Here is a 27,910-nt window from a genome sequence, read left to right on the forward strand (position 1 = left end):
GACCAACTAATACTTCTGTCGCCGGTCAGTCGACGGCTATTTTTGGACGCAGAAACACTCCTCCCGAGTTGACCGAACCATTTCGCGTATCGTGTGTGACATTGAACTTTTTAAAACACGTAAGCTTGAACAATGTTGCTTGGAATTTATACGTTTTTATTTTATTTATGTAGCACTTACTCGTAATGTTTGACTTGTAGGCGCCTATAGTACCTATGTGGACCGTTTGAATGGGAAGAATGTTAATTTCAAAAAATCAATGTTATATTGGTATCTACCCACGTCTATAATTTATCATCATAAAATATTCCTTAAAATCTTCAATAATTTGCCATTATGTTACTTGCGTATTTGTTGAAGATTTTTTACTTCATCCTAACACGACGGAAATAATTAGATGTCCAGAGGTAGTTAGGTAGGCTAACATTTATATTTAACGACTACGAGATAACATTGTAAAAACAATAAACTTATTTATAATTGAATCTATATTAAAGATTTATTAGACACTTTATGCGTTCACTGCCCGAACCATTGGCAGTTAATTAATTAAATGGCATCTTTCCATTCATGCTGTAATCAGGGTTCGTTGTTTGTATTCGTACAATCTCATTGATGTTTGAGCTATATAAGAAAGTTCAGGGACTCGCTGCGCATTCATTTTCGTCACGCCTGTGAAGACACTTCTAGATAATATCTACACGTTTTACGATATATTTCTACACATTTAAGGTATGTGCATTTATATATTATTTTGATAATAAATTATATCATCTACTTACATTCTAAATCTAGAAAAGATATAAGTAAGTGGGTAACTAGTAAAAATATCTCAAATTAAAATAAGAATAACTTGATAACTTATAACTAACGTTTATCAGAAATCATTAATTTCAAGTTAAAATCATCATTAAGTTCAATAGGTAGGTAAGCAGTTTCCGTTACTTATATTTTTAATTTGATTAGTTTTTAAGGATTTACTTAATAAATTTATAATTTTGTTTTAAGTTTAATAATCACACTAAAATATTCAAAAACCTTAAGATGGAGTACCTAATCCTGTTTGACTCATTGTTTAATTAGCTTAGACATTTACACACAATATTGCGATAATATTACTGAAAAGGCGATAACTTATGTCTACGATAGCTACGAGTTACGAAGTGCTACGTTGTGCGTGGATATTTTCCTTTAGGTACACTGAAAGCCATATTATAATCAGTTGAGCTTACTTACAACTTTATATATTTTTGCTAGTAATATTTTATTTTAAACGTTTAGCAAACAATCGTGAAGTATTAGTTTACATTTCAAAATAATCTTCCTAGATTTAACCGTAACGTTTCTGTAATAGTAATTTTAATTAACTTTAGAACTGTGCATCATGAACAAATATTTGGATACGATAGTATCACAGTATAGTATGTATACCTATATGATAATTTATCTACTGTGACAGTATACGTACCTACCTTTATGCTCCACTATTTACCTTTATATGATGATCTTAGATGTATTGCGGACTTACTTAATAGTCAATGTATTTTACATAATGCATATTGATTCAGGAATAACATTTCAGCATAGGTATCTCGAGTCGAAACTCGACCGATCTGATTTTTTTTCACTGAAACTTATTTGTTAAAGAATGGTCGACAACAAGGTTTTGTCCTCTCAAGAGATCTTCGCATTGGAAGATGAGTACGGATGCCGCAACTACGCCCCAGTAAAAGTAGCACTATCTCGAGGCGAAGGTAAGTCAAAAAAATAAAATAGGTAAAGTGCGGTTCTACCTTTTTTCGCAGAACTTTTTTAATCATAATTTTACTATGCATAACAACGGATGGCATAATCTTCTTTACGCAGAAAATCGTATACACTCATTTGGCATACATTCAAAACTAATAATTTTGTAAGGCAGAATCATCTTTAGGCATAACTAATTAAAAAGCAGAACCTTCTTAAAGCAGAAGTTCTTAGTCAGAATCGTCTTTTGGCATACTATTAAAGGTAAAAATTTTATTCCCTTAACGCATTATTAAGGGTTGTAGGGGTGAGGTGGAGAGAGAGAGGGGGTAGGGGAACTCCCGCTGTGAATGAGAGAGATCGGAAACTAAGTTTCTGAAAAAACTGAAAATGACATTTTGAAAGAAAGAAAGAAAGAAAGAAAGAAAAAACATTTATTTCGTACAAAAACATATATTTTGAGGTTAAGTTGCGTTTTTTGGGTAGTTTTTATTGGAAATCAACTATTTACGTACGCGATTCTAGACTTAGCGCTCGGCGGCCGCTGCCGCGGGTTGAAAATTCGGGTATATAAACATTCTACCAAACGATGATTATATTTAACAATGTTTATGCCTTATAAATATTCGGTTAAAGAAGTTTATGCCAAGTGAGTTATGCCAAATGAATTTCTGCGTAACAAGATTCTGCCAGATAGAGGGGAGCCGTAAAGTGCGTATCTACCTACGTACAGTCAGCATCAAATAGTTCCACTGTGACAAAAAAGTTGACAGCAAAACCATGCAAAACCTTATTCCAATTCCATTCCTTTGGGTGTCGCGAACTAATTTGACGTTGACTATACGAGTATCTACTAAGTAGGTACGAGTACAGTTTCATAAGTTTAGTAACAACAACAAGTTAGTGTTTTAGGCAATTTCAGGCAATGCAATTCGCTCTAAATATATGGTTCAAACGAATGATTTACCAATTGCATTTTCTAACATTCAAAATAATTATTCTAAAAATAAGTTACAAGTCAAGATTATTTACAAAACTACGTAAATTAAACGTATCGTAAATCAAACACAGAGTGGTATATTCCCAAGTGTCTTATCAACAGTAGTAATTTTTCAGCTCTTTAGATAGCAGTCTATTTGCTTATTTTACTTTGATCCAAGATTTTTACCTACGTGAAATATTCATTCACTTAATGACTTAATTTAACCACATTTAACTCTCGTAGGTAAGTAGGTACCTACTCGTACCTCAGTTTTCTAAATCTACCTACTTTAAGCTCAACGTAATAGATATTACTCTGATTGGGTTCCCTCGAATCCCTACGTGTGTTCGAAGCACGTTTCTTCGAAAATTTATGACTTGTTTCTACGTAACGGTTTAATAAAATTAAGCGCAGTGTTAAACAACTGCTTTCTTCCTGATAAGCTACAATGCCTTTTAAGCTCAGTGGTGATAAACTTTAGGTTTAACACATATTGAAGGGTACAGGGGCAAAACAAGAAATGTCACAAAAACAAAAAGTTATGTAATGAACATTTAAATTTATTAAAGTTTAAAATATTCTTATGTGTCACTTAAAATTATGAACTACTAATATCAATACTAGGCCAGTAGAATTAGATTTTAAATCGGAAATAATTCCTACAAAAGATTTTATTGCTTTAATGGCTTCATTGGTTGCCCATTAAAAGACTCTCCTAGGTTTTCGACTTCGACGGAGTTGTGCTTAAGTGGTAGGGGCCCCCGAAAGGGGCGCTTTTTAGGTTTTCCGGTTATACCGCGTAAAGGACTTAGCCTATCGAAAAGTGGTCTTCCTGACGGTTGAAGGGCATTTAATCCTGCATTAAATAAGACCAAATTCATATTTTTTGGACAAACCGTTCTCGTGCAAATGTTCGGCTAAGTAGAAAATATGTGTATAATTAATGACCCTCTCCACGTCCAATAGCTCGTCACCCATAGGCTCCCAAGCCTTGTAAAGGGTCGCCTTAACCAGCGTATCCTTGTCAAGGCTCACGAGTTGGATTCGCTTATCCTTGTTCGTCCCAGCCGTTCCTTAACTGCGGTTGCTGCACCTCTTCCTGGCAATCTCCTGAACGACTCTGTTACCTAATGTGGCTGCCCCTCTTCCTTGTACTCTCCTGTACGATTGCATTGCTTAGCCATATGCCTGGTCCAAGGTTCGACGCCACAAAATCAACTTCGTACGCGTGAAAATAGTTTTAATACTATTTTCCGTGCTTGCAACATTTTTCTTTACTGCTTCGCCTCTATTAGTCGTAAAGTGATGGTATATATCCTATAGCCTTCCTCAATTTATGAGCTATTCAACACAAAAATAATTGTTTCAATCAAACTAGTAATTCTTGAGATTAGCGCGTTCAAACAAATAAACAAAAAACTCTTCAGCGTTTTAATATGAACTTGTTGTTGTTGATTTTTGGCGTCGAACCTTAGACCAGGCATACGGCTAGGCAACGTAGTCGTGCAGGAGGATACAAGGAAGAGGGGCAGCCACAGTAGGTAACACAGTCGTTCAGGTGAGTGCCAGGAAGAGGTGCAGCAACCGCAGTTAAGGAACGGCTGGGACGAATAAGGATAGGCGCGTCCAGCTCGTAAGCCTTGATAGGGTTAGACTGGTTGAGGCGCTCCTTTTCAAGATTTGGAAGCCTGCGGGTAACGAGCCATTGGACGTGGAGAGGGTCATTAATTATACACATATTTTCTACTTTGCCGAACATTTGCACGAGAACGGTTTGTTCAAAACATATGAATTTGGTCTTATTTAATGCAGGATTAAATGCCCTTCAACCGTCAGGAAGACCACTTTTCAATAGGGTAAGTCCTTTTCGCGGTATAACCGGAAAACCGAAAAACCGGCCCTTACGGGGGGCCCCACCACTTAAGCACAACTCCGTCGAAGTCGAAAACCTAGGAGAGTCTTTATGGGCAACTAATGAAGCCATTAAAGCACTAAAATCTTTAGTAGGAATTATTTCCGATTTGATTCATTTTTGTGTTTAATTCTACTGGCCTATACATATGTCTATTACTTGTTTTTACGCTTTTTGTATAATTTCAAATAAAAATACGCGGGATATCGAAAATATTGCCATCAAAAATATTACTTTTGAATTTTAGGGACATTGTTTTGCCCCTGTACCCTTTATATGTGGTGTCTTTCTGTTTTCAGGAGTGTTCGTATGGGACGTTGAAGGCAAGAAGTATTATGACTTCCTGAGCGCATACTCCGCATTGAACCAGGGTCACTGCCACCCCAGAATCATCGCCGCACTCAAAAAGCAGGCAGAGAAGCTAACACTAGTCTCCAGGTAATGCATCAAAATTATAAATGTTAGTAAGTGCATTCGAATAGCGGCAATTAAAATTATGACCGCAGTTTTATCCTTTGTAATGGAAGCGAAAAGGATTTCTCTTTTGATTTGTTATCTACACATAACGATTTGCTGATGAACTTTAAACGCTGTCAAGTCTCTTTGGGCCTTGAAACTCAACGAATCCTTGTAAGACGAATTGATGATCTTTCTTAGTAAAGACGAATTGACGTCCTTCTGAACAGCTGTCAGTTGTTTTAACATATTTCTTTTACAATTTTTCCCAGAGCATTCTACACTGACCAACTGGGCAGATATGAGAAGTTCATGACGAGCCTACTCGGCTTCGACCGGCTGCTGGCCATGAATTCCGGTGTGGAGGGCGGTGAGAGCGCCTGTAAGATCGCGCGCAAGTGGGGCTATGACGTCAAGAAGATACCCGAGGGACAAGCTAAGGTTCGTTAGAGGTTGCGACGGCGCAGCACGTGTCGTGCCGTTGAAGGCGTACAGACACCTTCCTTCACCTTCAGACACCTTCCGAGCAGGGAACGCGGACTCATGTTTGAGGCAAAACGCCTATGTCCCGCGTTCCCGACTCATATGGCTACCGAGGGCAACGTCATGTTTTTTTAGTGGGTAGGCCCTGCTTTTCTGACAGGGAGAACCCCACATAACCCACTAGCTGCCCCCGCGGCTATACAAATCAATGTATTTTCCGGACGAAAAAAAAGGTTCGTTAGAGGTTTGATTTGTTATTCAAAACACATCTCCTCTTGTTTTCGTTTTGGTGGAATCCGGGCCTTAAACCAACGCGTGCAGCCGGCGTGCACGATGCCAATTAGAATTAAATTTGCATTGATCGCCATCGCTATCGCGAACGCAGGCACGTTATCATGATATCTTTTGTAGAGCTAAGCTTTATAGATCCTATTTTAAAAACCTATTGGATTATTTCAGATGACATTTATTATATTTTTATTAAATGTAGTGTGTGCGTCCCTTCTATGATCTGAGGTGCGTAGACTTCAAAATAAACAAGATAACAGACTGATATCAAAGTAAGCCTACTTATAAGTCATTGCGATTAGGGATGTGCACTTGTAGTCCAGTCATTTAAGCTTAAATTAGGTAAGAATCTCGGAATTCGAGATACCCAGCTGTAAGTCTGTAAATACTTGTATATTGACACCCTAAAAGTTGTCTCAAAACCTACATATGGTAGGGTGTAAGCAACTATTAAATTTTAAGGTCAAAGGTCACAAAAATCGCTTTTTTTGGAAATATCTCATTTCCTATGGGTTTTTTGCTATTTGTATTTATTATCAATATTGTAGAATACAAAATTCTCTACAAATTTTGTTCAAAAAATTTTTTTATACGGTGAACCGTTTTCGAGATAGAGGGCGGCCGCTAGTACTTATAATAAATCTGTAGAGGTCAATTCTGTACATGAAATATATTTTCAAAATAACTATCAGGGGGTGATTAGTGATCGATACTGATGCCAAAAATGCAATCAGTAAAATTTTTGTCTGTCTGTCTGTCCGTCTGTATGTTCCTTAGAGAAACAAAAACTACTCGACGGATTTTAACGAAACTTGGTACAATTATTCTTCATACTCCTGGGCAGGTTATAGTATACTTAGGAATTCCCATGGGAACAGGAATTAGCGGGAAAATCCTTTTGTATGAAAAATCTAAACGCTTAACGGAAGTTAGACGCTTGAAATTTGGCATGTAGGTACCTTAGTAAAAGTAAACAACAAGGAATTCCCGAAATTCCCACGGGAATTAGCGGGAAAATCCTTTTGTATGAAAAATCTAAACCGCTTAAGTTGACCTGAAGTGATGCAGTGACCGCGCGCTCTCCGCCCTCTATCTCGAAAACGGTTCACCGTATAAAAAAATTTTTTAAACAAAATTTGTAGAGAATTTAGTATTCTACAATATTGATAATAAATACAAATAGCAAAAAACCCATAGGAAATGAGATATTTCCAAAAAAAGCGATTTTTGTGACCTTTGACCTTAAAATTTAATAGTTGCTTACACCCTACCATATGTAGGTTTTGAGACAACTTTTAGGGTGTCAATATACACGTATTTACAGACTTACAGCTGGGTATCTCGAATTCCGAGGTGAACTTACTATAATGACTGGACTATTGTGCAGTGAATGTAGGCAAATAAATAAAGGACGTACTAACTATCTTGGAATACAATTACTTATTGTTTCTATAAGGATTTACTGGATTTATCCAGTTACTTATTTATACTAACGTATGACTACGAGGCCAAGAAGATCTTAAATGAACAGTGAAACTAGATCTAACCACATTTTAATTGTACCTATATTTCTTTGACAAGTATGTAACAATAATTAGAATGTCAACAGTACCTTCAAAGTTCGTAGTCCTGTTTCTTTTATTTGCTTATAATGTTATTTCTAGAACTTAGCGAATTGTGTTCCTATGTCCAGTAAACTCAGTATTTACAGGGTTTTTTCCAACTTTACAGATTATATTCGCTGAAGGCAATTTCTGGGGTCGCACCATGTCGGCGGTGTCGACCTCATCGGACCCGACCTGCTACCAGGGCTTTGGCCCCTACATGCCTGGCTTTAAGCTCATCCCTTTCAACGACGTTGAAGCTTTAGAGGTAAACTTTTTCATTTACTACATAGCGTTTTAATTTGAAGAAACTCAAGCCTCAGGTTGAGAACAGGAAGCAGGAAGAAGAAATAGAAAAGTTACGTTAGTGGCTTTAAAGAAAAATAAATCTATAACAATTATCGCGCTCTTAGTAGTATTATGGAATAAATGACGATGATGTAAACTAGATAATCGTCAAAGTTTATTACGCATGCGTAATCGTGGTGAAACTAATGAAATTGTGAAAATAACGACAATCGGAACAGAAAAATGGGCCGATTCTGAAAGCCGACCGTCGTTAACCTTTGGACTGATTTCGTGAGATAATGAGCTAGATTAACTTTTTTGGTACTTTTCAGAAAGAATTACAAGACCCGACAGTGGCCGCGTTCATGGTGGAGCCCATCCAGGGAGAAGCCGGCACCGTGATCCCGGACGATGGCTACCTGAAGAAGGTTCGCGAACTCTGCACCAAGTACAATGTGCTGTGGATTGCTGACGAAGTACAAACTGGATTAGGTGAGACTATAGTCTTTTTCACGTAAGATGATCCGTATGACACTTCAAGGTTATCCATATTACGCATACTACATATGCAGAATATTTTTGAAAAAATATTTGTATTTTATTAGCAATATAATTACAAAAAAAATTAACTACTTGTCTTGAAATATATTGTAAAATCAGAGTCTATTGATTATATTTTAATTAAATACCATGTAAAAATATTTTTTATTTAATGTACGCAATGTGTGAAACGGAATAGATTTAGTGCTGGCGTATTTCTTGTATAATAAAATCGATTATTTCCGCGGTTCATTAATCGATTGCAGTGAATACTTAGTTATTAAAAACATCACAAAAATCAACTATACTATATTTCGATTATTGACTTTAATAAATGTATTGAAAATAAATTAATAGTTTTTAATTTAAAGAAATCCGAGAATCAGAAATCAGAAAGAATCCAAACGAAGCTTAGGGGAAGGGGGGGCATAGTGGAGTACTTAACTTCAATCGAAAAAATAAAAAGAACCAGATAAGTTACGAAGACTAGTTTGAATCGAAATGATACTACAAGTATTATATTATAGATAACTCTAAAAAAAATTTACTATTTATTAACTATTTTGGCATAAAATAAGTTTTTTATATAGTCTATAATTTTCCGCTTTGCCCTTATCACAAGGGTAAAGTGGAATTGCACTTTGGGCAAAGTGAAAAAGGCACTTATTAAGCGTTTATCTACTGTATTTGAGCATTTTGCTAATGAGGTCAATTAAATGAAATAACATAAACAACTTATTTAGTAATTAGGAACTGTTTTAGGCCATAAAAAACCTTGTCCCTTACTACTGCAAGATCATATATTTTTTGCTTTAGTTTTTTTTGAAAAATACTGGACGAAACCTATCAATCTTCTTCGATGCATCACCAGATTTCAAACGACAATGAAGAGTTCCAATTAGGATACCATATTTTTTGATGCCGAACTAATCGTAGTAAGACTCGCTTCCTCCATCGCTCTTCTCATTTGATCTTCTCTCCATGAGCCTTGGTTCGTTTTACTTTTGTAATAATTATGAACTATCTGAAAAAACAAATTAAATATTTATATGCGGGAATCATTCCACTTTGCCCCCTTGTATTTTTTTCCACTTTGCCTTTTTGATAATAATTACAGTTTTCAATTGATAACTAAGAAAGTATTAAAATTAGTTTAATCTACAAAATGTCAAAGGAATCTATGATAAACAGATATTAGATTTAAATAATAAAAATACCATCACTACTCACTTTTCACAATAATATCCAGTCTCCAAAATCCTTGAATTTCGTAAGAAACTCACTCGATCTACATCGCGCAGTCATGTAGCCTGCTCGGTGGCGCTAGCCGGACTGATTTTGGTCAATGACCTTGGTCGGCCCTGTGCTTGGCTTACGTGAAGCACGAGTGCCGTTGGGTGAAAGAGTGTTGGTAAAATCAAATTTTTCGCTTTGCCCACCCCTTCCACTATGCCCCCCTCTCCCCTATGTCGAATGTCCATGTTACGCCCTACCCAGTTTCAGTTGGGAGCTCAATTCTCGAGATTGTCGACAAGTATGTCTACCTCGGACAAACGATTCAGCTAGTCCAGTCATTATAGTAAGTTCACCTCGGAATTCTAGATACCCAGCTGTAAGTCTGTAAATACGTGTATATTGACACCCTAAAAGTTGTCTCAAAACCTACATATGGTAGGGTGTAAGCAACTATTAAATTTCAAGGTCAACGGTCACAAAAATCGGTTTTTTGCGCTTTTTTTAGAAATATCTCATTTCCTATGGGTTTTTTGCTATTTGTATTTATTATCAATATTGTAGAATACTAAATTCTCTACAAATTTTGTTTAAAAACTTTTTTTATACGGTGAACCGTTTTCGAGATAGAGGGCGGAGAGCGCGCGGTCACTGCATCACTTCAGGTCTACTTAAGCGGTTTAGATTTTTCATACAAAAGGATTTTCCCGCTAATTCCTATGGGAATTTCGGGAATTCCTTGTTGTAACTAAACTTTGAGTTTACTAAGGTACTATCGGGGACTCTTCCGCCTGACCACTTTGTAGAAATTTTAGCGTAAGCGCATCGCTCCGGTCACGTGCTCACCCCGTCTCTAATTGGTTACGCATTTTACTATATTTTTACTACGACCAATAAGAGACAATCAGGGCTTAGGTTGCAATACGAAATACCATTGTGCACTTTATTGTCATACGGTTAAGGTTTAAAACGAAATGTTTCTTTTTCTTCAATCTTTCTTAGTTTTAGGCTGAGTTGCACCACCTAACTTTGACCGTAACTATAACGGTAACCGGTGCTTTTTGTATGGAGTTTGACAGAATTTTGACGTTTGTTAAAGTTAAAGTAAGATGGTGCAAGTGCAACTCAGCCTTAGAATTTTAATAATAGAATTTGGTTACAAACAAATAGATATGTATTTTTTTTAATATTGTGTTTTTATACGAGGTCTGTCTGCTTTTTGCTTTGGCGATCTGTCGACATATTCTCTCCTTTGTTTTTTTGTGAAGTTTCGTGATCAATAACCGATTGATTTGTGTTGACCCGTGCTAGTAATTGGACTGTTTGATTGCCTTTTTATTGACCTCCGCTCGATTACTGAACCATGCCTCTCAAAATAATTCTTATATTTACTTACAAACTTATCTATACATTGTTAACTGTTTAAGTATTATTTAGTTTGAAGTTTAATTGTTATTGATTTAAGACCTTGTGTAAAGACACTTAATGTGCAATAAAAAATTGAATTTGAAATAAAACTAACTTAATATTATAATATTTACGATAACCAATTACCTGGATGTGAGATGTTCCGTTTTAAAGATAAGTGTTTCTTTAAAACGGAAAACAAAATATGCATTAAAAATAAATAGAAACCTATTATAAGTTTTTATTTACATTCAAGGATTTAAAAAAGTTATAGCCAGATCTTACAATAATTGTTTTTAAGCGACAAATATTCCTTAACTCTTTACTAATTAATTCAATAACATATTGTTTAAATAAGTTCCGAATAAATTAAATACCTATTAAATAAGTAAAATTCGAAAGCAACTGTATGATTTTGTATTTCTCGCCCTAACTAGCTAAACTAATATCATGAGATTTACACTCATAATATCAACAATAATTGTAGAAAGGGCTACTTTTTTCTCGGGAAATTGCATAGTTACCTCGGAATGTGCGATAGCAATTTTGTGACCCGAGCGGGCAATCGCTAGTTCAAATTTTACACGAAGCCTCATATAATATTTTGTAGCGATTCTTTATTGGGTTTCAAATTGACTAAAATGCGACGTTGCCAAACGAGCGCTACGGATGCGGGTAATAAGCAATACTCAATCCTAATTGCTTTACATAGAGCTTGGTTTGCTAGGGCAAACATCTACAGTGGTGCGCCGACGCTGCTTAGACCCGAAACATGAATGAACGGGGGCGGAGCATAATCGAGCGTGTGTGTGCAAACAATTTAGGCCCTTAAGGTGTCAAGGCGTTCGAGTCCCCGATAGTACCTACATGCCAAATTTCAAGCGTCTAACTTCCGTTAAGCGTTTAGATTTTTCATACAAAAGGATTTTCCCGCTAATTCCTGTTCCCGTGGGAATTCCTAAGTAAACTATAACCTGCCCAGGTGTATGAAGAATAATTGTACCAAGTTTCGTTAAAATCCGTCGAGTAGTTTTTGTTTCTATAAGGAACATACAGACGGACAGAATTCTATACATGAAATATATTTTCAAAATAACTATCAGGGGGTGATTAGTGATCGATACTGATGCCAAAAATGCAATCAGTAAAATTTTTGTGTCTGTCTGTCCGTCTGTATGTTCCTTATAGAAACAAAAACTACTCGACGGATTTTAACGAAACTTGGTACAATTATTCTTCATACACCTGGGCAGGTTATAGTTTACTTAGGAATTCCCACGGGAACAGGAATTAGCGGGAAAATCCTTTTGTATGAAAAATCTAAACGCTTAACGGAAGTTAGACGCTTGAAATTTGGCATGTAGGTACCTTAGTAAACTTAAAGCTTATTTACAACAAGTAATTACCGAAATTCCCACGGGAATTAGCGGGAAAATCCTTTTGTATGAAAAACCTAAACCACTTAAGTTGACCTGAAGTGATGCAGTGACCGCGCGCTCTCCGCCCTCTATCTCGAAAACGGTTCACCGTATAAAAAAAGTTTTTAAACAAAATTTGTAGAGAATTTAGTATTCTACAATATTGATAATAAATACAAATAGCAAAAAACCCATAGGAAATGAGATATTTCCAAAAAAAGCGCAAAAAACCGATTTTTGTGACCTTTGACCTTAAAATTTAATAGTTGCTTACACCCTACCATATGTAGGTTTTGAGACAACTTTTAGGGTGTCAATATACAAGTATTTACAGACTTACAGCTGGGTATCTCGAATTCCGAGATTCTTACCTAATTTAAGCTTAAATGACTGGACTAAGCTAGGTAGATCCAATTTCGAGAAGGAGGTCAATCGTCGAATCCAACTCGGCTGGGCAGCGTTCGGGAAACTACGCAACATCTTTTCGTCCAAATTACCTCAATGCCTGAAGACTAGAGTGTATAACCAATGTGTGTTACAAGTGATAACTTATGGCTCGGAAACGTGGCCTCTCACTATAGGCCTTATACAGAAGCTCAAAGTTGCACAGCGTGCTATGGAGAGGGCTATGCTTGGTGTTTCTTTGCGAGATCGAATCAGAAATGAGGAGATCCGTAAACGAACCAAAGTCGCTGACATAGCCCGACGGATTAGCAAGCTGAAGTGGCAATGGGCAGGGCACATAGTACGCAGAACTGACGGCCGATGGGGCAGAAAGGTTCTGGAATGGAGGCCACGTACCGGAAAACGCAGCGTGGGACGTCCACCTACAAGGTGGACCGACGACATCGTAAAGGTAGCAGGGAAGCGCTGGACGCAGGCCGCTACCAATCGATCAACATGGAAAGCATTGGGGGAGGCCTATGTTCAGCAGTGGACGTCCTGTGGCTGAAATGATGATGATGACGATGAATTTAAAGAAAAGAACCAGTACTTTTTAGGAATCGTTTTTTTGAACACGAACCATGAAATTTGAATATTATCAATAAAAAATTGTTACAATAATATTTGTAATTGAAAAAAAAAACATGTTTTTTTTATTAAATAACACCTATACAAAATATTTATCTAAAAGTAGGTTTTACTAACTCTTCGAATAAAATCGATAGACAAATCGCTATGGTTTAGTTATGTGACATCTCTAAATCTTTCAAACTCGAAACGTCATACGGATCATCTTAGGTGAAAAAGACTATAGGGACTGATTCCGCCGGTCACTTTACCTAAGCTTAAAGATAAACCTAAATTAGGACATATTATTATGAATGATCATTGATCTGCTATTCTGAAACGACGCAATTTTTATTATTAAATCTGGTTTCCTGAAGAACACTAACACTTTGATACATAGTGATAGTTTTGGATGTTGTATTTAGATGTCGTTGTACATTTCTGCGTAAATGAGGTCACATAATTTTTTTTTCGTTTAAGGTCGCACAGGCAAGTTGCTGGCTGTTCAGCATGAGGACGTGAAGCCCGACATTCTTATTCTGGGCAAGGCTCTGAGTGGCGGCGTTTTGCCGGTCTCCGCAGTGCTGGCGAGCCACGAAGTCATGAATGTAAGTCCGCGCAGATTTTAAACTACTGTCATGAGCATTAAGCTACATTACACATGACACGACAAAACTCATCTTTATTCGAGAGGCTGTTGATACGAAGATAAGTACACCTTCGGAGCCAGCCAGGCTGTTAATGATTAAAACTGCATAATCTTACTGGTTTATTGAGACTTAAGTAGCTATGGATCTGTCACTCTGTGAGGAGTGCTCAATTCTGGACTGCAGGGCTACCTTATGCTAGTATTTGGCTATGAGTGAAAAGAGACTTAAGGCTCGTGGACTAAGTAGATTAAGGCATAATATGATAATGATAATTATGTTGAAGCCACGATAGCCGAACGGTGAAGGGATCGGACTGGCCGACTCGTTTTCAGAGGAACGCCGTTTCGTATCCCGCCGCCGCACAGTGGTCTGAAAATGAAGCTCCCATACCATAGAAACTTAATGTTAGAAATTAATAAATAAAAATATGTATTGTGTTTAGTATACCTCCCTTTGTTTTACTAATATAGTATGAGTAGCTCCAAGTGTGAGAAAAAACATATTTTTATTTTTTTTGTATGGAAAAAAACACTTAAAGTGGATTTTTTTAAAACTGAATAGAACTGAAGGGCTGGTACTCACATGAGCTATTGCACCATACATGGCGATCAAGATGACATACAATTCTTGTGCCGTTGGGTGCCGCTTTGCACGTAGCAAGCTTTGGAAATTTTGAATTTTCGGTAGGTGATATTTCAAGTCTTTGATGTTATTTTATGAAGTTATTAACCGCTTTCAATACGAGAATAATATGTAAATTATATATACTCCCAAGCCGCTTTCGGCTACGGTAACTGCGACAAAATTCCTTTAGTCCGCAATAAGAGGGCTACGCTGGGCTGCCCTATCATGTGCCCTCACATGGCTACAGTAGCCAATCTTGTTGGTAAATTAATACTCATATAACTAGGAATATACTAGGGATATTTTTAAATAATTTTTATTTTGAAATTAAAAAAAAAATAAAAAGTTTAATCATTGAATGAAGTAACCAACCAGTTGGTAACTGACATTGTTATTAGTTACTAACCTGCTAATGACGTTTTAATGAAAATAATAGAAATCGAACTGCCTAATAGGCCAATAGAATTACATTTGAAATCGGAAATAATTCCTACAAAAGATTTTATTGTTTTAATGGCTTCATTTGTTACCCATTAAGACTATCCTAAATTTTCGACTTCGACGGAGTTGTGCTTAAGTGGTGGGGCCCCCGAAAGGGGCGTTTTTTCGGTTTTACGGTTATATCGCATAAAGGACTTACCCTATCAAAAACTGGTCTTCATGACGGTTGAAGGGCATTTAATCCTGTATTGAATAAGACTAAATTCATATATTTTGGACAAACCGTTCTCGTCGTGCTTATCTTCGAAAAAGTACAAAATGTACGTATAAATTAATGAACCTCTCTACGTCCAATGGCTCGTCAGTTCGTCACTCGCAGGCTCCCAAGCCTTGTAAAGGACCGACTCAACCAGTTTAACCCTGTCAAGGCTTAAGAGCTGGATGTACCTATCCTTGTTCGTCCCAGCCATTCCTTAACTGCGGTTACTGCACCTCTTCTTTGCATTTTCCTGAACAACTCTGTGTTACCAGGCATAGATAAGGCAACGGTATCGAATGGCTGAGACGAACAAGGATAGGCGCATCCAGCTCGTAAGCCTTGACAGGGTTACACTGGTTGAGGCGGTCCTTTTCAAAACTTGGAATCCTGCGGGTATCGAGCCATTGGACATGGAGAGGATCATTAATTATACGTACATTTTGTACTTTTTCGAAGATAAGCACGAGAACGGTTTGTCCAAAACATATGAATTTAGTCTTATTAAATGCCCTTCAACCGTCATGAAGACCAGTTTTTGATAGGGTAAGTCCTTTACGCGATATAACCGTAAAACCGAAAAAACGCCCCTTTCGGGGGCCCCCACCACTTAAGCACAACTCCGTCGAAGTCGAAAATTTAGGATAGTCTTAATGGGTAACAAATGAAGCCATTAAAACAATAAAATCTTTTGTAGGAATTATTTCCGATTTCAAATGTAATTCTATTGGCCTATTAGGCAGTTCGATTTTTTAAGTTGTTTATTTAATCAATATTGATTTCTATTATTTTCATTAAAACGTCATTAGCAGGTTAGTAACTAATAACAATGTCAGTTACCAACTATATTAGTACAAAGGGAGGTATACTAAACACAATACATATTTTTATTTATTAATTTTTGACATTAAGTTTCTATGGTATGGGAGCTTTATTTTCAGACCACTGTGCGCCGATCGACTATTATTGTGGTGAGCCTTCTCGTGCGTGACACAAGCATAGCTTACTACGAGGGGCTAACGGGACTATTAGTAATTTGTGCAATACAAATTACTAATATCCATTAAACTAAATGTCTCTTTACAGGTCATCAAACCTGGAACCCATGGGTCAACGTATGGCGGCAATCCCTTGGCTTGTGCGGTCGCCATGGAAGCAATGAAGGTAGCTAATGTTTTATCTATATAAATAAAAATGCATTGATGTTCGTTAGTCTGATTATAACTCGAGAACGGCTGGGCCGATTGAGCTGATTTTGGTTTTAAAATGTTTGTCGTAGTCCAGGGTAGGTCTAAACGGTGAGTAAATACGCGCGCGATATTGTTTTTCTGTGACAGACAAAATTCCACGCGGGCGAAGCCGCGGGCGGAAAGCTAGTAAGAAAATAATTTTATACAAATGATCGTTTTGTTGATTGGATCTAAAATATTGTTTTGTTTAATAGGTATTATTAGATGAAAAACTGCCAGAGAGAGCAGAAAAGTTGGGAAAGGTGCTACTTGAAGAACTGAGAAAGATCCCCAAAGACAAAGTCACCCTCGTCAGGGGGCGCGGACTAATGTTAGCGATGGTGGTGCACGACAGTAAGTATATGTAGATAGAATTCAATAGACAGTCCTATTTTACTAATAACATTCTGGCAAATTTTACCGCCAGGTAAGATAAATTTAGAAGCCGATCAAGCGAAGGACACGCCTTATCGATCATTTTAAAGTTCATAGAACGGCCTCATGTAATCTAGGCGACGAATGTTTTTGTCCGCCTTTTGCGTCATAGATTGTTGTGTTGTGTTAAAAACAGCTATTATTGTCTTGTTTGCAAGACTTTAATAAATCGTTTTATTCAACCATTTGTCATTGAAAGCTAAAAATAAAATTGCTTTATCTATGTTGACGAACAAAATGGAAAACTTTGAGTTTATGTAAGTGTAAGGCAAAAATTTACGATTCTGACGCAATAGATAAGGCGTGTCACATGGTGATAATGAAGAGTAAATAACTAATATCGTTCCTAACCTGCCTACTTGCTGACGAAACGAATGACCCATCCGCCTAGGTAATTTGTGGCGGGTCATAGTCCGATCATCCGGTGGCTGCCCCCGTGCCTAATGTGTGTTTTTTGTGCATTTTCCGATATAAAACGTAAATTACGGTTAGGTATAACAGGCAGTTGTTCAGAGCAGGAAAATTCTTTAAACGCCTTTTTGGTCATCGACTCTTGTTTTTACAAACTTTTATTCTATCCGACCACATACTACAACAAACGTTAGAAGAATATAATGATGTCATAAAAATGATTGATGTTTACAAACAGGATGAATGCAAACAATACGAACGGAATAATACAAATGAATAAATTAGTTGAATGAGACAATTGTGCTAGAGTAATACAACAATGATAGGTAAAATACAAAGTCACGTTTTTCAAATAGCACGAAAAACATACCAACAAAAAGAAAATGTTCAATTCTACCTTATCTTTTACCTCTTGGATGGTTTTATCACCAGTTCTCACTAATAAATAATGCATTACTTACCACAATTTTATTGAAGCAATGTTCTTCTGGTGCCCGCACTTGTACCTACAATGTCTTTATCACGACAGGTTTTCCCGTTTTCATCTTTCTTTCTATTTCAGGCATTCCAGCGTACGACGTGATCGTCAGACTGCGGGACGCCGGCCTGCTGACAAAGACCACCCACGGGCAGGTCATCCGCCTGGCGCCGCCGCTCGTCATCACCGAGGAGCAGGTCCGCGACGGCGCCAACATCATCAGGAAGGTCTTCGAAAGCTTCGACAAATAAACTCTCCTCTGCCTCAGGTCTCATCTCCTTTACACGACCGAGAAGCGGTCACAGCGAATGTTGCTTAAACAAGGACTCCTATTTTATGTGAAATGATTAATGTTTACGGTATCTAGTTTAAAATAAGCGCAGACTGAGACTTTTGGGCAGAGCTTTACAAGAGTATTTTATTATTTATAAGTTTTCGAAAAAATAATATATTAAAAATATTGATCTGTCATGTTATTGTTCTGTAGAAGAATCGTGCAGTGAAATGATCGATATATTTTACAATAAATTTATTATTATAATAATAATGCAATATTATTTAAACAAGCGTCTCACAACACCCTCATAATCACAGTTAGTCGAGGTAAAATACTGTACTTTTTAAATATAGGTATACCGCGAAACGTGTGTACTAGAATAAAGGCAACAATATCACAAATTTGTTCGTGGTTTTACTGGCACTTGGTGTTACGATAAGTTTAAAGCGATTTTTAGCTTACGATAAAGCTAGTTGATAGGAATTAAGTACTTAAAGTAAGTTTGCACGGTGTATTAAAGCTATGAATTGAATTAACTAATGAAGTCAATCCTCGAGGACGCCTAGCTGTGCTCGCATCGTGTCCGTCAGCTTGGCCATCAGGACCGACTCTTCCAGGCTCATCTTAGGGCTTTCTAGTAAACCTGCAATAATTTTCTTACATTAACAAAATATAAGTACGTGACTTATGACTTTATTTTTTTAAAGCTTACTTTTTTAAGTACTTGTTCAATTTTTTTGAGCTGATCTCAGTGAAAAATTTCACTTGCTTCGTAAGGTCTGATAATTAAAATAAAACTAAGGACAATAAAAATCCCCAATAAGTTTACTATTACAGGTACAGGGTAGCTAACCTATACATATTTCTCGTGCTCTTTATATTTAACACATTCTTTTAATTTTTACAAGAATATAAATGTAAAGTCGGTTAGGCACTTCACTGCTATAAATATGCAATCGTGTTTCGTGAAAGTGAAATATAATAAGACAATCTAGCATTAAAATGTTTTAATGATCATCGAAGACATGCAATCGTGTGCAATTATTACGTAAGAATATTCTAAAGAACTCTGTTAAAATTGGCAGCTGCTTCAAAACTTTATTTTGAACCCTTATTAAAGAAACAATAATTTCTTCGTTACAGTGAAATCTCCCTGAGATGTCACAATATTTTTCCAAGATCACTCCTACTTGAAACGACTGTATCTTTACGATCATTGTAATATTCATTCCTACAATCACAGAATCTGTCATCATATCCATAATACAGTTCAAAGAACTTTGCAATAATAAACTAAAGTGCCAATCCAAACAGTTCGACAGTCGCCAGTGTCCGAATTAAGCCAGGATGTGACGCGAACTGAGGTGAAACGTCGATCATGCATTTAATCACCTCGGCGGTATCGACTTGGCAATGCAACTATGAAAAGTCATGGTCAGACATAATAATGAACCTTCATGTAAATCTGTATTGGTCTATACCACGCAGCTAACCCAAGTATCGACGACGGAACATTAAGCAAAACACTGTGGCATCTTATGTACTATTAATAAGATTCATTGTGCAAAAAAACTGTGTAGTCTGATGTGCTGTCGACGATACAAGAGATTAGGACAAAGAACATACCTTTATTGATGCAGTCCCAGCACTCTTGTATTTGGTAGCTCAGGCCAGCACTGTTGTGGAAGTGGAATTTGTACAGGCCCTTAGGGAGCGTCCACTCCGTGCTGTTGGCTGCCGATAAGTGCAGAGCCGTGGGACACCAGAAATATTCCAGCTGAAATTATATCGGTTACTTCAGTCAAGTAACTTTGTCTAGGGGACGATTTCGAAAATATCTTTGTCCAATGTTTCTTTGTCTAGAGAGGTTGAAGAAATTTTGTACTTTGTTAGACTTACAGCTACTGTGCCTTTGGTCCCGATGATTTCTGCCCTGTTCGTCATCGTGGCACGTGTGTGAGCTGCGATTGTTGCGGTGCGGCCGTCCTTGTACTTTAGCGCGCAAGATATGGACTCGTCCACTCCTGCCTTGCTAAGGTGCCCCGTGCACACTATGTCTGCCGGAGGCTCCTTGTACACAAACTGAACCAGTTGCAACATGTATATCCCCAGATCTAACACTGCTCCTCCACCTAGATCCTTCATCCTGAAATTTCATGGAAATTTTGAGGATGTTCTTGTAAGAGTTAACACCCGCTTCATTCTATAGAAAGAGCTTGACAAAAGACGTGACTGTCGATCAATACTCAAGATTGTAAGCAAGACTTTGAAGGTGACGGAAGCAATAATTGTTAATTTGCTTTAACTGCACGGACGATAATAACCCACAACACGATGCTGTGTTAATAAAAGCTGGTATGCAAATAAAGGTCTTACAGATTCCTCTCAATCTCGTTAATCTCAACCCCGAACTGTACGCTGATGTGATAGATGTCCCCGAGCCCGCCAGCGGATATGTGTTTGTCCAAAGCGTCGTAAGCAGGAAAGAACCGCGACCACATCCCCTCAAGGAGGAACAGTTTTTTTTCGCGCGCCAAATCTACCAGGGACTTGATTTGATTGTATGTCATGCCCATTGGTTTCTCGCACAATACGTTTTTGCCATGTTCTAACATTAGCTTAGTGACTTCATAGTGTTGCAAGTTTAAAACACTCACGAATACTATGTCTGGAAATAAGATAATTAACTCCTATTATATCTTTGAAGTCAGTTGGTGCAGCGCGGTGATATAGGATTGGTAATCAATTAAGTTGAATAGTAGCTAATTAAACTAATATAGGGTATCAAATAAATCTTAAGTAAGGGCGATTATGTACTGCATATCAATCCGAATTCAATCCGTTATAATTATAGAAGTAATATAACTGCAGCTTTGAATTATCATTATCGGATTGGAGTAGGATGCAGTGCCTAATCAGATCCCTATATTTATTAAAATTTGTATGAAGTATCAATATGATGGATGATTCAATGAATAATTTCAAGAACTACATGAAGTGCTTCTATTTCGACATGCAAGTCCTGTTTAAGCAGATCAAAATAGAGTCGTAATGATAGAGATTTTCGCCAATAAAGTGACATTGAATGAAATTGAGGATGATACTAAAACAATAGAGTAAGTACCTATTGAATCGTCACGTGCAAGCGCTTCGTAGCCTTCGTATGCCGTGCTGATTTTGTGGAGCGTGGCCAATCGGTGCACTCGCTCGATGTCTTTGCCGGCGATGGCCACGACCTTGTGCTGTCCTGCGGGCAGCGTGCCCATGGCCGTCAGGAAGTCGTGGGCTATCATGCCGACCCCGGCTATGCCCCATTTCAGTTGAGTACCCATCTGGAAAGAAAGTTGTCATTTCAACGCCATAAAAAGTTGAACTCGGTCTGGCCTGAGCGTAGCGTGTCGAGTATAGGCCAAATTTTTCATTCGTCTCTAGTAATAAGAGAGGGGTCCTGTTGAGACTAAATGATGATGGTGAAGAACCAGTTAGGCCCATGGATTTTTGTAATAATGGTGACAGAAGAGTCAGAAAAACAAGATGCTAGTGTGAATGAGTGTTTAATCTCGGGCTACTAGAAGGTGTACGATCTGGTGAAAGTCGCGGGAAGAAGCTGGGTGCGGGCAGTGCAGGATCGATCGTTATGGAAATCCTTGGGGGAGGCCTTTGTCCACGTTATTTGGCTGAAACGGACTAACGGAGGTGTACTTAAGATGGTCATTTTTATTGACGGCAAATGAGACGTCATACGTAAGTAAATAACAAGATAAGTTTAAAGTGAGTTCTTGAGAAAGTTAAACAACAAACAATTTTGAAATAAGTAAGTAGAAGGTTATTTAAGATTTTACCTGAATAGTTACCTAAATAAAGGAAGAAACAAAATATAGTTGTAAGAGCTGGAAAGTACAGGGTGTCCCGTAATGTAACGTCAAGCCGGAACTGGGTGTTGAGGCAAGTTGTGCTGGTTATCAGAAAAATATTTAAAAAAAATCTATGTGGCATATTTTCAAAATAATAGGCAATTAAAAAAAATCTACTACAGGTGACGGTCCTTTTACTCGTGTTGCCACAAATCTTCACTTTTTCCAAATTTTTTTTTTGTTATGTAACCCTGAATAATGCTTCTCTAAATTGTTATCAAAATTACAAAACCAGCTGCTCCAGCTTGGATGAAAAAAATACATTATTCCCAAAAAAAAATTCAAAATAAAAATTTTGCCTAGTTTAAACTGACTGTACTGAAAAAAAAAAAATGTACTACGCGAGTGTGGCAAGTGACGTCAAAATTTGGCGCATTTAGTAAGGATTCCAAAATGGTATAACACTTGGTAAATTTTTGCTGTAATTGTCGTCAATTTTTGGTTTTTTTGGAAATAGTCCCGTTTTTAACTTTATCTACCTTGGTTAAAAATTATTATTCTAATGTGCCCAAAATTCAAGTTTCTGTGACTGACTACCGTACAGTCAATCACAGAAACTTTTGTCACCATATTAGAATAATATTATAACGGTTTCGGTTACGGTCAAGGATATGAAATCATTTCAGATTATCCGAAAGTTTCAGATAATTTCGGTTACGGAATTATTAGAATTTCAAAAATGTAGGTATAATACAAATAGCAAGATGCTGCGTGAGCGTGACCCACATAGCTACTTTATGTACCCTATGTATGATAAAGGTAAAACAGGCTGGCATATTAGATGGTGCCAGCGAATGCCAGACAAGTTGGTAACAAATATTAAGATTTAAGATACAATTCCAAGACGGGCCGCAGACCGCAAACTGCAACCGCAAACTGCAAAACTATGAAATCAGCAGCGCGGCATTGCAGCTGCGGCGTGTATACTGCAGATTTCATAGAGTTTTGCAGTTTGGAATTGTACCCTTAGACTCCGCCTTTATCCGAAACTATCCGTAACTTTTGAATCAGTTTCGGTTACGGTTATAGATATTTTTTTTTATTTCGGATATCCGATAGTTTCGGTTACGGTTACGGATATCCATAACATCCCTGCTTGGTGATGGCCCTCTCCGTCCCGCTCATACCTATTAAAATGGCTTCTCCACCTCACTTAAGCCAGAAACTTGAATTTTGGGCACATTAGAATAATATTTTTAACCAAGGTAGATAAAGTTAAAAACGGGATTATTTCCAATAAACAAAAATTGTCGACAATTACAGCAAGATTTTACAAAGTGTTATACCATTTTAGAATCCTTACTAAATGCGCCAAATTATGACGTCACTTTCCACACACGCGTAGTACAATTTTTTTTCAGTACAGTCAGTTTAAACTAGGCAAAATTTTTATTTTGATATTATTTTTGGGAATAATGTATTTTTTTCATCCAAGTTGGAGCAGCTGGTTTTGTAATTTTGATAACAATTTAGAGAAGCATTATTCAGGGTTACATAACAAAAAAAAATTTGGAAAAAGTGAAGATTTGTGGCAACACGAGTAAAAAGACCGTCACCGGGAGTAGAATTTTTTGTTTTTTTTTAAATGCCTATTATTTTCACAAAATGCCACATAGATTTTTTTTTATATTTTTCTGATAACCAGCATAACTTGCCTCAACACCCAGTTCTGGATTGACGTTGAATTACGGGACACCCTGTATATTTACCACATAATGATATTTTGAAGGAGACACGTAAAATATTTACTTTCCACCTTATCCTAGTTTGTTTATTTTGTTTGTTTGTTTGCTGCTTATCTAATTACATATCATCTGCTCTATGAATGATTAGTACTTTATTACACTGAACATGGCGATAACATCTTGTAATTACTTACTGAATTAAAGTATTAGCATGAAATTAAATGATAATTTTACAATGCCTGACCTGAAAAGTGTTCGTTTTGCAGGCAGATACGATAATTTCGATTGTTCGTTGCACAATGTAGAATGTGAACATTCAAAATCCTCAAGAATATCGATTTTAAAGTACACTTCAATTTAAATTGTCGACTAAAACAGCAATTTGTGTAAGTAGGTGGAAAACAAGTAGCTAATACTTTAGTATATTTAGTAATAAGTAAAATCTCTATGAAGAAGCAAAGCCAAAAGTAAAACAACATAATCATAATAATGTTAAAAAAACAAGAAAAATTGTACTTAATTCCATGGCGTCTAACTCTCGAACCAAACTAATCTATACTTATAATAAATCTGTAGAGAGGTCAATTCTGTACATGAAATATATTTACAAAATAACTATCAGGGGGTGATTAGTGATCGATACTGATGCCAAAAATGCAATCAGTAAAATTTTTGTCTGTCTGTCTGTCTGTCTGTCTGTCTGTCTGTCTGTCTGTCTGTCTGTCTGTCTGTCTGTATGTTCCTTATAGAAACAAAAACTACTCGACGGATTTTAACGAAACTTGGTACAATTATTCTTCATACTCCTGGGCAGGTTATAGGATACTTAGGAATTCCCACGGGAACGGGCATTAGCGGGAAAATCCTTTTGTATGAAAAATCTAAACCGTTTAAGTTAGACGCTTGAAATTTGGCAAGCAGGTACCTTAGTAAATTTAAAGCTTAGTTACAACAGGATATTGCAAAATTCTCACAGGAACGGGAGTTAGCGGGAAAAAACATTTGTATGAAAATATCTAAACCGCGTAAGATAGATGAAGGGGGTAAAATGGGATCCACGCGTACGAAGTCGCGGGCGGCCGCTAGTCCTACCTAATTAAAATAATTGTTAGTAGCACTGACCTGAATTGAAGTGTTCGCGACCACACAACCAACTAAAATAATTCGCTCAGTTTACTACAAACGATTACGAAATTCGATCTGTAATTTAAGCACCGATAGCAGAAACTTACTTAGGTGTACTAAATACCTAGCCACGTACGAAATGCATGAAACAAAAAAGTATGTAGATAATGTGTATGTACACACATCTGTACTTTTCTTATCTTCAATGATAACTAGGTATACAAAAATGTTGTGTTCTTAAAGTCTTGTTATCTTGGATTACTTCGTGAAGTATGTAGGTATTCTGAGATTTGTCCTCGCGTAAGTATATTCTCCGGCGTGTACGTAAGTAATTATGATCTGCCGAGTGCCTTAGCGGTATTATAACTATGGACTAATTGAACAGTCCATAAAGGCAGGCAGAGACATACTTAGATATTTATAGGCGCAGACATATGTTCATAGTTTTAGAGTACATTTCCACTGGTCAAGGAGGTTAATAGGTAGTAATTGTTGGACAAACAGTCGCATGGTGTTTACGACACTATTTACGAGCTCTGCTATATAAAGGTAATAGTATGAACTTTTTGCATGCAGTCAACAGTTAGAAAAATATTTTTCTGTAGTAAATGATGTGTGAAAGTTTGAATAATCCTAATTTAAAATGTTAATTAGATAATTAAGTAAAATAAATTAGTTGCTAATAGGTACTTTAAAAACTAATTTAACTGGCTGGTGGCCTTAATTACTAATACTTTTCACACCTATTCCTCTTTGTAATATCCACTTTAAATGGAAAAAGAGTGCTAAATTAATTTGTTTACAATCAAAGCCATTGGAAATTCCACTGAATAAATTTGATAATTGAACAAAATTGAAATTGTTTTAGTTCCAAATAAAATAAATAAATACAAAAGAGGATACTTTAATGGACAATAAACAGATAAACCGTTTTAGGTACTATATCAATTATAAAATTTTAACTTTTGTTTGGAATGCCGTACAAGAATGGGTTAGTTGGGTTTTGTCTTGATCCATCATATTTAATAATCCATAACAAGGACAAAATATTACATATCCTTTAGATGAATTATAAAACTGAATAATGTTTGAATTGATTTCTATGAAATAGGTAATTATTTTACCTTTTTTTTCAAACCTTTGTCATAAAGAAACAAATTGAACAGGAAAGGCATCTAGGAAATCAATGATTTAACCCATTATAGACTGAGTTTTCTTGAAGTGTCAGATTTTTGTTTTTTTGAAATATATTCTTAATTATGGTGTACATAATGCTATACAAGCATTAAAAAAAATATCCGACCTGTAAGCTAGAAAAAAAATGCTGGTACCATATGGTACCGCTAGCCTCTTACCGTGTCAGTTGGTTAAAACATAACTTTATCAAGGACTTTATAAAAATAGGGTAAATTAAATATTTTATTTTTATTATAATAAGTATTAATATACAAGCAAATAACAGGAGTGACATTAAATGTAAAAAAAGTGTTTATTGGCTTAAGTAATGTTCATTTTTATCTTTGAATATTCAAAAATTTGAAATGGAGCTTGGCATTGCACGCTGCACATAGCCCCACGTTATATTTTCTATACTCTAATATTGTTCGAGAGTTGCAATTTTCTTGAGTTCGTTCATAAATATCTGCTTCGTCTTGGGATCTTCATCGTCCTCCAAAACTGCCAATGTTTCGTATAAATTATATCTAAAATAAATAAAAACCCATGGTTTTGTAAAGTATAGGAAACTATTTTACTTTATCTTCCTGTATACCTTATATACCATTGAATACATCACATACTTCCCAATAAATATGGTAATCATTAAAAATCATAAAATAATTAAAAAGACACGATAAGCGGCTAGCGGTACCGTACGGTACCAGTAATTTTGACATGCAATATTTCCCATTATTATCACATATCGACGTAATTTTACACCATTTCAGAATAAGATCACTTATGGAGAATACAAGATTCTAACAAAATTAGTATTTCACTGTTATAAAAAAAAAATATGATCACTAACTTGAAAGGCGCGTCAATTTTTAAGAGAAAAACATCATCAATTACACACAACTGAAAAGAATAACTGTCAATTTTTATTCCTAGAAGTATAGACCATATCTATTGGCTACGACTTGCATCAATTAGAGCACTGCATCTTTTCACATGTTAATGTATAGAGCCAAATTAAAACACACAAAAAAGTGGTACCATATGGGACCGCTAGTCTATAATGGGTTAAGGCAATATGGGTACATTTTTCGCATGAGCATAAAAAGAAAATTAAGTTTTAAATAGGACCGCGACTGGTTAAAAACCGTCACTTACGAAGTGAACTAAGATAGATGAAACAGCTAAAATAGGATACTAGACACAAATGATATTATGAGACTGTTGATTTAGGCTTACCTCTTGATTCACACCTGGCATAATATTATATATCTGATTGTCGGACATTAATCAAAAGTTTTTAACTGGAATTTATTGTTTGTTGTTAGACTATTATTTTCTTTAGGTTTAAGTATGATTGTTTCCAATTGATTGTTACTTTTAGCTTTCGTATAGTTTATTTTATAGCACAACACCTTCCTTTAAAGTTTTTATACTTTTTTTAATACAATTACAATTATTTTCAAACATCGCAATCACAAGCAATCACAAGACGACCAAATGTGACCAAAAGCAAACCTCGTGACAAATTTGTGACTGACACTAATGACAAATGACAAATGTTGTGACATTTTTTTTTTAATAATTTTTTTTCGATTTGCTCTAGTTTTTATCCTTGGTGAGCTATCGTTTCACTTTGGAGACGCCACGCCATATTGACATACCATATAAGGGCCATCGGTCCACACATCACAAAAAGTATGGCTTAATTAACAGAATTGGCTACAAAAATCTTGAATGTTGACATGTTTTTGTTGATTGTGTAGGGAAAAACACGCGCTGGAGATCCGGCTTATTCTGTGCTAAAGACCAGTAGCAGAAATAGCGGAGTGGCATATAACAGG

At 36.4% G+C, this 27,910-nt stretch overlaps 2 protein-coding genes across 4 annotated transcripts; one reads left to right on the plus strand and one right to left on the minus strand.

The window, feature by feature from the left end:
- The first annotated feature begins 27 nt into the window (after positions 1–27).
- On the plus strand, positions 28–18,570 carry LOC135073811 (ornithine aminotransferase, mitochondrial). Of its 2 annotated transcripts, none has more exons than XM_063968020.1 (10): positions 28–119; positions 1,648–1,754; positions 4,940–5,078; positions 5,369–5,537; positions 7,599–7,739; positions 8,092–8,251; positions 13,849–13,976; positions 16,426–16,503; positions 16,784–16,922; positions 17,977–18,570. In XM_063968020.1, the coding sequence occupies exons 2-10, from the start codon at positions 1,649–1,651 to the stop codon at positions 18,141–18,143; spliced, it is 1,227 nt and encodes a 408-aa protein (XP_063824090.1). In that variant the 5' UTR covers positions 28–119; position 1,648; the 3' UTR covers positions 18,144–18,570. The 2 variants fall into 2 exon arrangements, with proteins under 2 accessions (XP_063824090.1, XP_063824083.1); XM_063968013.1 differs by lacking the exon at positions 28–119 and adding an exon at positions 621–732.
- On the minus strand, positions 18,407–27,542 carry LOC135073826 (trans-1,2-dihydrobenzene-1,2-diol dehydrogenase-like). 2 transcript variants are annotated; one of them, XM_063968030.1, is made up of 6 exons: positions 27,306–27,542; positions 21,294–21,501; positions 20,546–20,837; positions 20,069–20,315; positions 19,796–19,946; positions 18,407–18,812 (listed from the first exon to the last, which is right to left on the minus strand). In XM_063968030.1, the coding sequence occupies exons 1-6, from the start codon at positions 27,351–27,353 to the stop codon at positions 18,715–18,717; spliced, it is 1,044 nt and encodes a 347-aa protein (XP_063824100.1). In that variant the 5' UTR covers positions 27,354–27,542; the 3' UTR covers positions 18,407–18,714. The 2 variants fall into 2 exon arrangements, with proteins under 2 accessions (XP_063824100.1, XP_063824108.1); XM_063968038.1 differs by lacking the exon at positions 27,306–27,542 and adding an exon at positions 24,891–25,380.
- Between the last annotated feature and the right edge of the window lie 368 nt (positions 27,543–27,910).

Source organism: Ostrinia nubilalis, chromosome 1, assembly GCF_963855985.1.
Source record: "Ostrinia nubilalis chromosome 1, ilOstNubi1.1, whole genome shotgun sequence".
Lineage (NCBI taxonomy): Eukaryota > Metazoa > Arthropoda > Insecta > Lepidoptera > Crambidae > Ostrinia > Ostrinia nubilalis.

What these genes read in the sequence shown, in the direction of transcription:
- LOC135073811 (XM_063968020.1), top strand. Translation starts at nt 1,649, where the DNA reads ATGGTCGACAACAAGGTTTTGTCCTCTCAAGAGATCTTCGCATTGGAA. An exon ending in AAGCTAACACTAGTCTCCAG is followed by an intron (nt 5,079 to 5,368) that starts GTAATGCATCAA and finishes AATTTTTCCCAG; the next exon opens with AGCATTCTACACTGACCAAC. An exon ending in CGAAGTACAAACTGGATTAG is followed by an intron (nt 8,252 to 13,848) that starts GTGAGACTATAG and finishes TTTTCGTTTAAG; the next exon opens with GTCGCACAGGCAAGTTGCTG.
- LOC135073826 (XM_063968030.1), bottom strand. Translation starts at nt 27,353, where the DNA reads ATGTCCGACAATCAGATATATAATATTATGCCAGGTGTGAATCAAGAG. An exon ending in TGCCAGGTGTGAATCAAGAG is followed by an intron (nt 21,502 to 27,305) that starts GTAAGCCTAAAT and finishes CTTTCTTTCCAG; the next exon opens with ATGGGTACTCAACTGAAATG. An exon ending in CTGGGACTGCATCAATAAAG is followed by an intron (nt 18,813 to 19,795) that starts GTATGTTCTTTG and finishes AAATTATTGCAG; the next exon opens with GTTTACTAGAAAGCCCTAAG.